Source organism: Carassius carassius, chromosome 10 (assembly GCF_963082965.1).
Source record: "Carassius carassius chromosome 10, fCarCar2.1, whole genome shotgun sequence".
Lineage (NCBI taxonomy): Eukaryota > Metazoa > Chordata > Actinopteri > Cypriniformes > Cyprinidae > Carassius > Carassius carassius.
This window is the reverse complement of record NC_081764.1, coordinates 28,287,004-28,300,300: the sequence shown is the minus strand read 5'-3', so window position 1 is coordinate 28,300,300 and position 13,297 is coordinate 28,287,004. Positions and strand designations below refer to the sequence as shown.

The 13,297-nt window shown below is 38.2% G+C and overlaps 1 protein-coding gene across 1 annotated transcript in view; it reads right to left on the bottom strand.

Annotated features, from left to right (window-relative positions):
* LOC132152074 (pericentrin-like) overlaps nt 1-11,958 on the bottom strand; it is a 43,162-nt gene extending 31,204 nt beyond the window's left edge. Inside the window, exons 1-12 of the mRNA XM_059560750.1 lie at nt 11,733-11,958; nt 9,175-9,348; nt 8,017-8,211; nt 6,906-7,055; nt 6,404-6,499; nt 4,339-6,315; nt 3,955-4,143; nt 3,735-3,830; nt 3,474-3,617; nt 2,685-2,940; nt 2,487-2,566; nt 1,346-1,580 (exon numbers count right to left, since the gene is read on the bottom strand). Of these exons, the coding sequence (XP_059416733.1) occupies nt 1,346-1,580; nt 2,487-2,566; nt 2,685-2,940; nt 3,474-3,617; nt 3,735-3,830; nt 3,955-4,143; nt 4,339-6,315; nt 6,404-6,499; nt 6,906-7,055; nt 8,017-8,211; nt 9,175-9,348; nt 11,733-11,780 (3,640 nt within the window). The 5' untranslated portion in view covers nt 11,781-11,958. The remainder of the gene's footprint in view (nt 1-1,345; nt 1,581-2,486; nt 2,567-2,684; nt 2,941-3,473; nt 3,618-3,734; nt 3,831-3,954; nt 4,144-4,338; nt 6,316-6,403; nt 6,500-6,905; nt 7,056-8,016; nt 8,212-9,174; nt 9,349-11,732) is intronic.
* Between the last annotated feature and the right edge of the window lie 1,339 nt (nt 11,959-13,297).

The following is a 13,297-nucleotide window of genomic DNA, read 5'->3' as shown; positions in this document are numbered from 1 at the left end:
CCATAATTGTGGTTGCATGTTCTGAACTAGCCCAGGAGGTACCCAGTATTTATACTCATAATTAATAAAACTAATCATGCTCAAAATGGAATATTCAAATTTTTTGAGATACTGAAATTTTTATTTTCCTAAGCTGTAAGTCGTAACAAACAGAATTAAAAAAAAACTCTTGAAATATTTCTGTGCAATTAATCTAGGATATACAAAAGTTTACTTTTTTGAATTAAATTACAAAAAATAAAAGAACTTTTTTTTTTTTTTTTTTTTTTTTTTTTAAGTAGTCAAGGATGAATTTTGTTTGAGCTAAATGGTATACACTGTGCTGCCAACAACATTACAATAAGCAAAATCAAATTTCAATATTCTCTTCTACCATCTTCTGAATTGCTGAAAATTGTGAATTTAGTTTTGTTGGGTTTCGTATAATGCCACCTTTATACTCAAACATATATAGAGGATGCATTACATATGTATTACCTTATTACCGTTGAAATGATTGGCCAATTTAGAGGTTTCACACACAGGCCTCTGTTCGGGCTAATTCAGGGTTGTTTATGATCAAAGATATGATCAAAGTTATAAAACTCCCAATTTAAGTTACTTTTGGGTGCAATAACTTTTACATCGAATGTAAAGTCTGTTTTAGCAAAAAAACAGGTACTGAGTAGGAGTTACATGACAGGCTAAATTGTTTACATCTCTGGTTCACCCCAAACAATGATAAAACCTTACAGTATTCTCACAAAATCATGTATTCCATAAGTATGTAATCATGTCAGTGCAATTTAGACAAGTCCAATGGATTCATAGAACCAGAAAACATGAGGTTAGACACCAAGATTACTTTACTAAGTCAAATAATGAAAGAGTTAGGATATTTTAAGGACTTCCTGCCCATCTTGGAGACAATCTTGAAAATTACACCTTTCTAGTGGTCAAACTTTGGTAAACATTTAGTATGTTATTAAGGACACCTAATACTACAAAAAACAGCTGAGAAACCTTTTGTTAGAATTTTTTAGGGTTAGGTGTTTTATTTTCATATATGCAGCTGCCTATATGGAATATAATGCCGACTGGTTTATTGGTCTGTTGGGTTGCAATGCTTTCACCACATCTGAACCACTACAGAGTTTTCAAATGAGCCAAGACCACATCGTTCAGGTGAACTCGAGCCAACTGTTATAGTGGTGTATTCATACTGTATACGTTTAAACCGAACTAAGAGAGAAAATGCACCAGGTTCTAAAGCAATCACTCCAAACAATCCAGGTGTGAAAACACCCAGTAAACTAGATCACTGTCAATATGGCTTAGCTCACACAGCTGTTTAAATGACACTCACGTGCAGAAGCATCTCTGTCAGTCAAGGCCTGTTTGAGCTCTTTCTCCAGATTCTTGAGGTCTTGATCTCTGGAACGCTGCAGTTCTTCTAGCCTACCCTGTGTCTCAGACAGTGCTACTTTAGCCTCAGTGAAAGCTGCCTGGGTCTCACTCAGTTTATGATGTGCATCATTTAACTGACTCTGGAGTTCTGTCTTGACCTTTTCAGCCTCCAAGAGCAACTCAGCCTTTAGATCCTATGGAGAAAAGAAAACAAACTGCAGAAGCCCGTTTCACACCTAATCTAGGCATGTGATCAGCTAGAGACAAAAAGGCAGAAAATCTGAGCACCCCCAAGACACCCCCCCCCCAGAACTTATTATTTAAAAATATATATATTTATTCACATTAAAAGAAATCTCTTATATTGTAATAACACATACTATTATCCTGTAAAATAAAATGCAGCAGTAAATAATATAATATAAGTATTAATAGAATTGTTATCATTAAAATATCTCCTAAATGTTTGGAAACATTACAATAATAAATCATTTTGAAATAAAATTCCTCTGCTCATGCATTTATTTGATGAAAATAAAGTGAAAACAGCAATATTGTGAAATATTAAAAATGTATTTTATCCAAAGCGTCTTACAGTGCATTCAGGCTATAAATTTTTACCTATCATGTGTTCCCGGGGAATCGAACCCCCAACCTTGCGCTTGATAGCGCAATGCTCTACCAATTATATATATATAAAATAAAAAGTAATTTATTCCTGTGATGCAAAGCAGAATGTTGCAAATTTTATGACTGTACTAAGCAATCTAAAATTCTCACCACCATTCATAAAAGTTTCTGTGCAAGTAACACCTTTCAGCACTGCTTCTACTCTCATTTGGTGCTTTAAATCCTTTTAACGATCCTGCAGATGGTGACGCAAGCTTGTTCAGCGCTCTCAGGACCATTTTGGCCATGATCTTTCAGAAATCAATCTTTTTGAAGTTTATCTAGTTCATTTGCACAATTTCAATCATCATGCTGTAAACCCGGAGAAAAATCCTGAAGAATCACATCCCTGCTAATCCCAGGCAAACAATATTTCAGTGGGTCAAGATGTTTGTTCACTGAAGAAAAAAGGAAAAAAAGTTCTAGTTTACCTCTAGTTTAAGGGCCTGCAACTGTTCCACTGTGCTCTTCTCTTCCAAAACTCTCTTCTCCCATTCTCGGTTCAGATCATCTATACAGTGACAGAACATATACTTCAAGCAAACACACATCCCACTGCACTGACACAGTACTAAAATAATATTACAAAGAATAACGTTTTGATTTTAAACCACAGGCCAAACCCTCACCAATCTCTTGTTGGTGCAGTTGCTGGTTTCTTTGTTCCTGCTCTTGGCTCTGCTCCCGGATTCTCTGCAGCTCAAACTGTTGGCGTGTCTGCAGCATGGCACTTTCCTGTGCCCATTTCTCTCGTAACATGGTCTGCAGCTCGCTGAGGGCCACTTCCTTATCTTTCTGCATGTTGGTTTGAGAAAGCTCCAGCTGAGCAGTGTGCAAGTTGGTCAAGCTCAGACGCAAGGCTTCCAGCTCCAGGTTGTGGTGACTCTGATTAAAAACAGTAAAATCAACCAACATGACTAACAGGAATTATTGTCAAGGGTTAACAGAAGGAAAGCAGTTAAAATATGGGTATGTTTAGAATGGCATATTGCTGTACTGCTATTACACCAAGGCATTTATTTGATCAAAAATACAATAAAAACATGTTAAATTGTGAAATATTATCACAACACAATAAGAAATCTGTACTCCATTTTAATAAATGTTAAAAATGCTTGGCAAAGCTACATTTTCAGCAGCTATTAGTCCGGTCTTCAGTGGGACATGAACCTTTTTTTTTAGGACTTTTAGTGAATAGAAAGTTCAAAAGAATGGTATCTATTTGAAATAGAAATCTTCTGAAACATTTCTTTCCTTTCACTTTCCTTCAAGTTAATGCATACTTGCTGAAAAAAAAAAGTATTAATTTCTTTCTTTCAAAATCTTACTTTTTAACTTTATATGTATTGAGGAGCATGTCAGCATTACATTCCAAAACATACCCAAGGACTTTGAAAATTCTGAGATTAAACACGTACCTGTGTTTGGAGCATCTCAGCCTGGTGTGCAGTCTCCAGGCCGTCTTGCAGCTCCCTGGAGAGCTCATCTTTAAGTCTGCAGATTTCCTCACTATGTTGGGCTGCCAGCTGCATCAGCTCCCTCTCGTGCTCTCGTTCATAGACCTAAGACCAGCAGAATTGAAAAAGACCAGTGTACACAACTTAAGAGAGCCACATGATTCACATAAAAGTGCGGAATACACATTGCTATGGTAAATAAAGTTAAATAGGCTGTTTAACCTGTTTAATCAAGCTGATCTGTCTTTTCTGCTCATCTTCCAGATGAGCAGACTGTTCAGAAAGTTCCCGCTCAAAACGCACATTCAAGTATTTAACCTAAAGGTAGGAAACATGAGATGTTAGTTTATTTTTCAACCGTCTTTACTCAACTTGTCTTTTTCACATGTTTTCCTTTTAAAATGGACATTCTTCCCAGTCACTTTCAATAAATGGTTCTCGCCTCTTTCTGGTGTTTCTCTTCCAGAATTCTCTTCTCCTCCTTGTGTTGCTTCTGTCTTTCTTCTAGATCCTGCTTGACTGTGATGAGTTCTTTTTTTAAGGAGCTTTGCTTTTCCATGTATTCCTCTTCTGCCTTCTCTTGTGCTTCCCTAACTTCCTTGAGCTCTGCATCCTTTGATTCAAGTTGGTGCTAGAGAGAAAAGTGCTACTTTGAGGACCATAATTGTGTGTCAAATACATAAAACATTTTTCAGGTTTTCCACAAACAGGGCACACAAGTGTATGCATTTGTTAGTTCTTATTACTATACTTGAACCAGCAGCACATACTGTGGTTTATACATTAAATATAAACTTCATTTCAAAAGAGCAATTAAGCTTCAAACCTCAAAGTTCCTCAGTTCTGATTCTAGAACCATCTCCATGCTTTTTGTTTCATCCTCCAAAGCTTGGAGACGTCTTTCAAGGGCAGCTTTCTCCTCTTCCATGTTGTTGAGGTTCTCTTTAAGGCACATTAGCTTAGTTTCCAGGTCGGTCTTCTCTTTCTCCAAGTTCTGCAACCTTCCAACCTTCTCTTCCACTTCAGCTTTAAGCTGCTGAAGCTCTCTATTGGCTTGTTCCACCTGCAAGGTCCTTTGACCAAGCAGCACTGAAGTAGCTTGGTTTTTTTCCCTTTGTTGCTCCAGCCGAAGTAGAAATTCATCTCTCTCAGCTTCCAAAGAGGACAGCTCACTATTTATAGAGTCCTGTGCTGGTTTCTGCTCATGGACATCCTTCACTAGCTGCTCCGGACATTTGAGCTGTAGCAGCAATTGGACATTTTCCTCCTTTAGTTCCTTTAACAACTCTTCAATAGATGAAAATATTGAGGTCTTATTGGAGTCCATGTTGTCAGACACTAACCTTTCATTGTCCTGAAGCTGCGGCTGTTTCTGGATCTGCAGGTGACTTAGAATGTTCTTGAGGTTGTCTTCTTCATGCATTTTCTGGCTGATAACTTCCTCATGCTGAATTCTTTTCTCACGTTCCATCTCCAGCTCCCACTTAGCTTCCTCAAGCTCCTCTGAAGCTTTGCTCCAACGCTCCCGTGCCTCCTCAACCTCTTCAGCAGATTGTCGAACCTCCTCTTGAAGAACCTCAAGCTGACGTTCCCGCTCTTCTAACTGTTCTGCCAGGTCTCGGCACTGCTGGATTAGCAGCTCCTTCGCCAAGTCCACAGTGCCAGCGCTCTCATTCAGCTCTTCAACAACTGAGGTTGAGTTTTGCCACTGGGCATCAGTGAAGGACATTTCATCAGGTTGGGGCACATCAATGCTATGAACCACAGACAGTCCTGGATCGGACTTATCACCGTCAGATGTGACATTGTTAGGGAAATCTGTAGTGTGAAATATGATCTCACTGTCTAGCTCAAACCTAGACGTCTCAGAGTTTTCCATCAGGCTATGTTGTTCCTCCATACTCCCTTCAATTAACCAGCTTTCTTGAGGCCCTTCAGAGGCCAAGTAACGTTCCATCAGAACATCCTGGAAACCCCCTGCAGAGACGTCAAAACTATAGGCGTCTCTGACTGCACTCTCAGTGGCTGTCTCCTCATTGTATTGCTCTTTGGAGACTTTTTTCCAGGATACGTCTGCACCAAAGTTTTTGGAAACATTATGATGAGAATTAGTATGCTGACTCTGGGCCTGGTTCAGTAGCTCCTGTATGCGATGGATCTCATCAGAGTGCTCCTTCCGCAGGTGAATAAGAGCAGCCTCATGAGCTTCGGTTAGCTGGACTACATTCAATTCCCTTTCCTCCTCAAGAGTCTGAAGCCTGAGATCATAATTGGAAATATCGGCTTCATATTTGGAACGCATATGGCGTCCCGTCTCCTCCTCTTCATGAAGACGATTTTGAAGCTCCTTTACAAGGTTATCTAATCTAACCGTTTCTTGATTCAGTTCATCTTTCTCTGCTTTATATTTCTGGGCTTCCTGGGCTTGTGTTTCATTTACTGCAGCCAGATGAGCTTCCATCAGGGTCTTCTCACTCTCCAGACTCCGTATCGTTTTCTGAAATGCTTCTACTTGTTCTTGAGCTCGCTGGCTGTTCTTACGCTCTTCCTCTAGCTCAGCTCTTAGGCTTTGCGTTAAAGTTTCAGAGTCTGAGTCAGGACTGTTATCTGGAAATAGAGAGCTGACAGTGGATAACTCTAAACTACCATGTTGGTGAAGTCTTAGATCTTTTTGATCACCACTTCTCTGTGTAAAGGCATGTTGAAGCTGAGAGAGGGATTCTTCCATGACACACAATTTCTGCTGCAGGTTTGTGATCTCAGTTTCTTTTTGGGCCAAAAGGTACTGTTGCTCCTTAGTCATCTATAAAACAAATGGAACACATACATGTTGATAAAGCAAAACTGCATGTTGCTTCAATGACAAGCTTGACTCTTAAAAAGACACTAACCTGTTGCGACTCCTCCAATTGTACATGCAGCTGATTTTGAACAGCCTGGGTCAGATCCACACAGCCTTGACTTTTACTACGTAGATATTCTTTAGCCTGCAAGTAGTATTACATTTCATTCATTTAGACACCTACTGTTGTATTCAATTATGCACAACAAGAACTAAAATAACTAATTTGTTGCACATTGGCGACTATGAATAACAGGATTTGTTCATCTGACCACTAGGGAGGCCAAGTCATTTTAGAGTCTCCATATTAAGAGGATCAAAAGTATTGTTAGCAGAAGTCAATAATAAGTCATCATTTTTCATGTCTAACAAGGACCAGCATTTTTCCATTTTAATCTTTACAACCTAAACATTATACATTCTTAAGAACACAAATCTGACAATCACTTTAAATTATAAAGCGCTCCATTAAAATTAAACCGTGTCTGTTTGAATGAATCACTGCTGAGGACTTCAGGCAAGACTGAGAAACTGACAGACTTTTCTTTTACCTGCTGTAGTTGCTGTTGTAGTTCCTGAATCTGACCCGTGAGCTGCTGTGCCTCCAGCTGTACCTGGTCTCTGCTCTGCAGCGCCACCTGCAGGTTCTTACTAAGCTGTGATATGATCTCATTCCGTTTTTCTACTGCCGCCTGTAATTGCTGTGTGATAAATTAAGTAATTTCAACATTATTGAAATCATTATAAGCATCTATTAATAAACAATATTTTTAAACTGGACTCCAGCCAATGAGTTACACTATACTGAATAAGTGCAAATACTTTTTGCGATTTAAAAATCTAGGCTTCTTGGAGCACAAAATCATAATTTTTAAATCCATAAGATACGTTTAACCAGAAATCTAATTGGTTTTACCTTTCCCTCTGCACCATCAAAAGAGGCTTTAAAAAATGAATTCTCGAACATTCAAGCAAACCAATTATGATAAATACTACGCTCCAGAAAGCAGAACTCTGCCTCAGGTTTCTAGATGTATGTGTAAACATGACCAAGAATTAGTCCATTCAAACGGACAGAAGCAACCCAGTTTGGAGAGAATCTTTCTCCGTTCTATTTCAGCATAATGGCAGTTTCATGAAAAAAGAAAAGAAAAAAAAAAGCATATTGCTGCAAACACAGACACACACACTTTACATTTCAAGTGAACCATTCAATACAACATTACCTGAGAAAAGAGTGTTAGACATGGTCGCAACACAGCTGGGATTACTACAAATAAATAACTAAATTACTGGCAAACAAAAATACATATTGCCAAAAAAAATATTTTTTTTTTTATCTTTGGCTATGTCTGTTCAGCTTCTGATCTCATGGATGTGCAGAAATGTAATAAACGTGCATAAAAGCAATGGAAAATGCTAGTTACATATGCAACTGTGGTTCTGTGAATTCCAGATGAACTAAGCACTAGTGGATAATCACAGTATCAGCTAGATAGGTCGAGAAAATGTGTCGCATCATGACACAGACCTAGCCACGAGGATATAAATGGCAGTAGCTCAGTACCCAGCCTTCGAACACTTCTTGTACATTCAGAGTGACAAAGTTCCATGCGTTTAATATAAACATCATGTTGACAACTCTATGTGTGGTGCACTTACTTTCAGTTGTTCTTTGCCAGTATGTGCAACTATATTCATTTCTGCAAGTTCATCCTCTGCTTGATCGGGCAGCTCCGACTCTGCCAGAGACTCAGAAGAGGACCTCTGTTCAGGGGCATCAGTTTCATCATCCTCTCTGCTGCACTGATGGACCTCTGAAATACTGCTCTCTGTGCCATCAGGTCTGAGTGATGCCTAAACATTCAGACAAAAATGCAGATTTTCTACAGTTACCATGACTACATTGCCCCAGCCATGTTATGGCCTATTTCCAGATGGGGTGGGAACACAGATATACATGCTATAGATTAGAAATTTGCTGTAGTTGTATTCACATGCTATTTGCATGTGACTTTGTAATGTCTAAATGGCATGTAAAGAAGCAGCCAAGCCCTTCAAATCAATGAAGTGAAAGCATAAACTGACCCATTTCTAATAGAAGACATATCGTACATGTATGCTAGTAAAATGTGTGCCATATTTCGGTTTATAATGACCGTTTTCTACATCTCTAAAACCCTTATAAATAAACAGTTTTTCAAAGATCATAAACCTTGATAAAAAAAAAAATAAACTCAGAAATTTTAATATTTCCTCCTTGTTGCATCTGACTGGTGCCACAATGCTACAGAAGCTTTTGCAGCTTAGTAAATGTAAAGAAAGTGAAGGAAAGTAAAAAAAAAAAAAAAAAAAGTGGTCAGAAATTACTTATATAAATTGTTAATGAAAATGACAGCGGTGAGAAAACTGTGGTTAAGAAAGCATCTGATCATATCGATGACAATGTTTACACAATTCACCAGCATCATGTCGACAGATGAGGTAAATAAAATTACACTTATGATAGTTTTATCAAAGTATACTTAAGAATACAGACTATTTAGATGTGGTTACGTGAGACTATAGTCTTTGCATAGAAAACCATTTTTGGCAGTAATCTGATCATCATATAAATATTTAAATAATATGTCAGAACAGAAGAGAGGCTCTCCGATGTGCTTGTACATGTCAAAACGTTTAGATTTTTCCCTGTAAAATCCTGTTTAAGGTCTTGTTTAAGTTTTGTTACAAGTAGTTCACACACTGGCAAAATTTAATTAAGATTTAGTGATTAAGACATAATTCTTAGATATAGACTCTTTAAAATTAAAAGCAAACCTCTGAGTATTCCTTGTTGATCTCTCCATGACGATCGACTGTCTCTGGTTCCTCTAGGTGGCGCTCATGCGCTGACAGGTCATTCGTCTGGACAGTTTGGCCCTTCCTCTTCGGCGTCTTTTTCTGCGTGCTCGAACTTTCGCTTTTTGCCCGGCGCTGTCTAAAGTGAGCAAGCTGCGCCAGAGGTTGAGAGACAGGTAGAGGGAAACGTACATCAGGATGAGATAGCAAGAACATAGAATCAGCATTGTGCTGGACTTTAAACATGAGCCATGTCAGAAGTCAAATGGATGCGTCTCCTGCATGACTGACATCTCACAATTAATCCAAACCAAATAAGGCAAATTCATCTTCATCTTAGTCCATAAATGTGAAAGACAACAGGAAGAAAAACAGGTTTAAAAAGCTGACATCCAAAACGATGGGTTCTTCATCATCCTCTTCATTTTTTGGGGAGAATTCATGATCGTCGAGCGTGGAAACATGGTGATGCTTGAAACACGCACAATACTGCAAGAGATGCTTCTCACAGCTGCCTTAAGAAGCTTATACCAGATTAAAAGCAAGCTCAAACGAGCCCTGCTGGACCAAATATGACAATAGTGCTTCCATGAACAAGCATCAGCACAACCCCTAAGGCTGTTAAATAAGTCACATGACAGCAATCCATCAACCAAACAGAACGCCATATGATTCCTGAGCAGGTCTACAACTACGAAAACATTAAGACCACCAAGTGGAGAGATGTGCTCTGCAGAAGCCATTGAAAACCAAGTAAAAAATTAAGTAGGAGGAGCGAATGCACAAATGTATACCGTGAGCAAACTTGAAGCTGCCCTCTGGACTAACCCTCTAACCCAGATCGCAGTATGAATAAACCTGAAAAAACACTAGAGCAAGCTATTCCACTAGATTATATTTGACCTGCTTTCAAAAACGTGTAGGGAATCAGTTTGTGTTGCGCCCACTGTCAAATCACATCAGATGTTGATATGAAGAGAGCCTGGGGGACCACAAGCCACAAATGGCATCTAGAACAGCAGCTAACATGCAATATTCGGGCAACTCTATGCAGCATCCACTGGTAACTAAAATGGTGAGCATATCAGAATTAAATATGATCTAAATAGAATATCGATTTTTGTGTCAACTTTAAAAGAAATTCGTAACTGAAGTTAGCAAAGCTGTGTTATGGGCAGTTGATTGCTGACCAGTTAACAAAAGTCATGGCAACCAGCTAGCCATTCTAGAACTGGTTAATCTTTGTCTTAATCCACCAACACACAACAATCCAGAAAGTTCCCATTAATAAATGTTAAATGCTTGAATATTAATCCACTTCATGTGGCTGAAGTTACAAGATGAAATTCAGAGTTTGACTGTATGCCGAGTATTGCAAGTGCAAGATGTTGAAATTGCAAGAGACAGTTTGGTTTAAAGCGGAGTTGAATATTAAAAAGAAACAAGTAGTGTTTCATTACATTAAAATAAACTTAAAAAAAAAAGTGACAAAAAAAAAGCTGCAGTAAAACAAGATTTGAATTTTGTCAATACTCAAGTACATACTACAAATAAGTAATGACTGACTTCCATAGACCATAAAAGATTAAAAGTAAATTTTTGTGTGCAGTGTGCCCCACACAAAATAAATACAATATGGGCATAAAACAACATTGGGGTGAGCGAATGACTACAAAATTCATTTTTGAGTCCTGAAATGCATCCTTGCAATGTTGAGACTTTAATCGTGTGGTGCCTCCTGCAGGTCTCTTTATAAATAACAAGCAATATTCTCCTAGGGACTGAATATAATCATCCAACAATGAGATAGTATTTGATTAATGACTGTAGCCGATATCGTGTTGTTAACATCATTTGAAGCGTTTGTCCTTCAAAATGAGGCAAAGAAACGCCTAACAAAAACGAGAAGATGCCACTTAATTTTTGTTGTCCTCTCAAAGTGAAGTTCCCGTAAAGGGCTGAATATGTACCTGTGAGCTGCACTGATCCTGCCTAGAGACAGAGCTGTATCCGTTCCCCTCAGCAAATTGAACTTTATTTGCAACATAAGACAGCATCATAAGCATAAAAGAAAGCATTTGCTGGAACGCAAACACACATTTACCCCAAATTTAAACAAACTAAACACACAATCAAAAATACATAAGCGCAAAGTGCAAACATTTCAGCTGAGGAAAATCGTTCTGATTTTGTAAACCAGTGCAAACGAAACGACATAACGTTACATGCTTCATTTTGTCCATTATGACTATGGCATGACATTAATTAAAAACTCAGCACAGTGGGCACAGATACACTGATAAATTGAGTAGGTTATGGCTTAAGTTTTATATTAAGACATTGTGCACCATGAACAATGGGAGTGGCTATGATATCTGTGGCACAATCTGAAATACAAGCCAATCTCAAATAGAAGCAAGAAAAAACATCAAAATAAATGTGGTAGTTCTTATAATTACAGACAAAAAGGATAACAAAATAATATTCAAATTCACAACTAGCCTATGTAAAGTTATTCTGCTAATGTTAGCGCTTACCTTTGCTCGTCCGGCCTCTAATTTTCTCTGCCTTTCATCCTGATCCATTTCCTGGATCGAGGAATTTCATGGGAGTGAAGGAAACACTCAAGGGACGCCAGTCAGACTGAAACTGCGTTTCTCTAAAACTCCTTAAACGAATTTTTCGCAATGTTTTGTGAGTTCAGAGATCTTCCTAAGGAGTAACTGTCAGTGTAATTTTCAACATGGCCGCGGCGAGTGTTTATCCCCGCCCTTATCAGATTGACAGTCAGCGAGAACCTATTAAAACAAAGGATGTGAACCTGTCAGCCAATGACATTTCTTGTTGCAGAAATACACCTGCTCTTTTTAAAACTCCCTCCTTTTAATGCATTGGGCCTGAATGACCAATTAGAAATCGAGTGCAAGCATGACCCTTTGATTGACAGCGTCTAGAGCCTATTGCGGTGCAGGATAGACAGAAACGCCATCCTCCGTAGGCTGTGTATTTGTTGTGGTAGTAGTGTTTCCGATAGTGGTTGTGATTGACAAATGAGAGACGCGGGTAAAAGCCCGGGTGAATATTTTAGATTAACCAGTTAACCACTAATAAGGCCCAGTCTCAGAAATTGTAAATGTTATGCCAGTGTAATATAACACACTTTGAGAATATAATATTATAAGTATGGAATAATAAACAAAGATGAAAAATATAATCATTACCTTTTATTTTGAGTATAAAGGTATAAAATTGACATTTCAATTCTACATAAAAAGTAATTATTATAATTGTTGCATTTTCCACAAGTACACAGACAGTAATTGTTTTGTGTGTGTGTGTGTGTGTGTGTGTGTACTGCGCTGTTGTATTTTTAGAAAATTTAAGGTAGTTTAGGTACAATATTACATGATTGAAATTATCTGTGTTTTGTCTCTCTGACTAAAATTCTGTCCTGAAAAATAAAAGTTGCCAGACATAATGTCGGATTATTCCAAGCCTAAAAAAAACTATCATAGAATAAAAACAAAAGCAGACGAGGTTACTGAAAATACAGAATACAGCATATATGACTGATTGCTTATATTGTGATTCCACGGAAGTTATGATGGGCAAGCAGATGCATTACACAGAGCTCTGAGACGGAAGAGGAACCTCTTACAGAGATTGAGGGTAGTGTTTCACAGAGATTATTAAAATGATTTTTCTTTGCACTCTAAGAAGAGTATCTTATTAAAATTATTAAAACAAAGGCAATCTTGAAGTGTCATGTAAATAGTAAAACTTTTTAGCACTTTAATCACAAATATTTGTGTGCATTTGAGTATGTTTATGAGTGTGCAACAGGATCAGCATATGATGGAGGATCTGGGAAGGCCACACACATGGGCTGGACCTTATGGCCACTCCAGCCTGTGCCTTCATATCCACCAAAATGCACCACCTCCACCTCCTCCTGGCCCCCAGCCCCATCAAATCATCCAACACACTGTATGAAAAGTACACACCTTTAGTTATACTGGTTTGATCATACACAGAATATCTACATATTACTATTCCAGTTCAAATAATGGCTTTATAGCGGTTCTAAAATATAGTACATAAA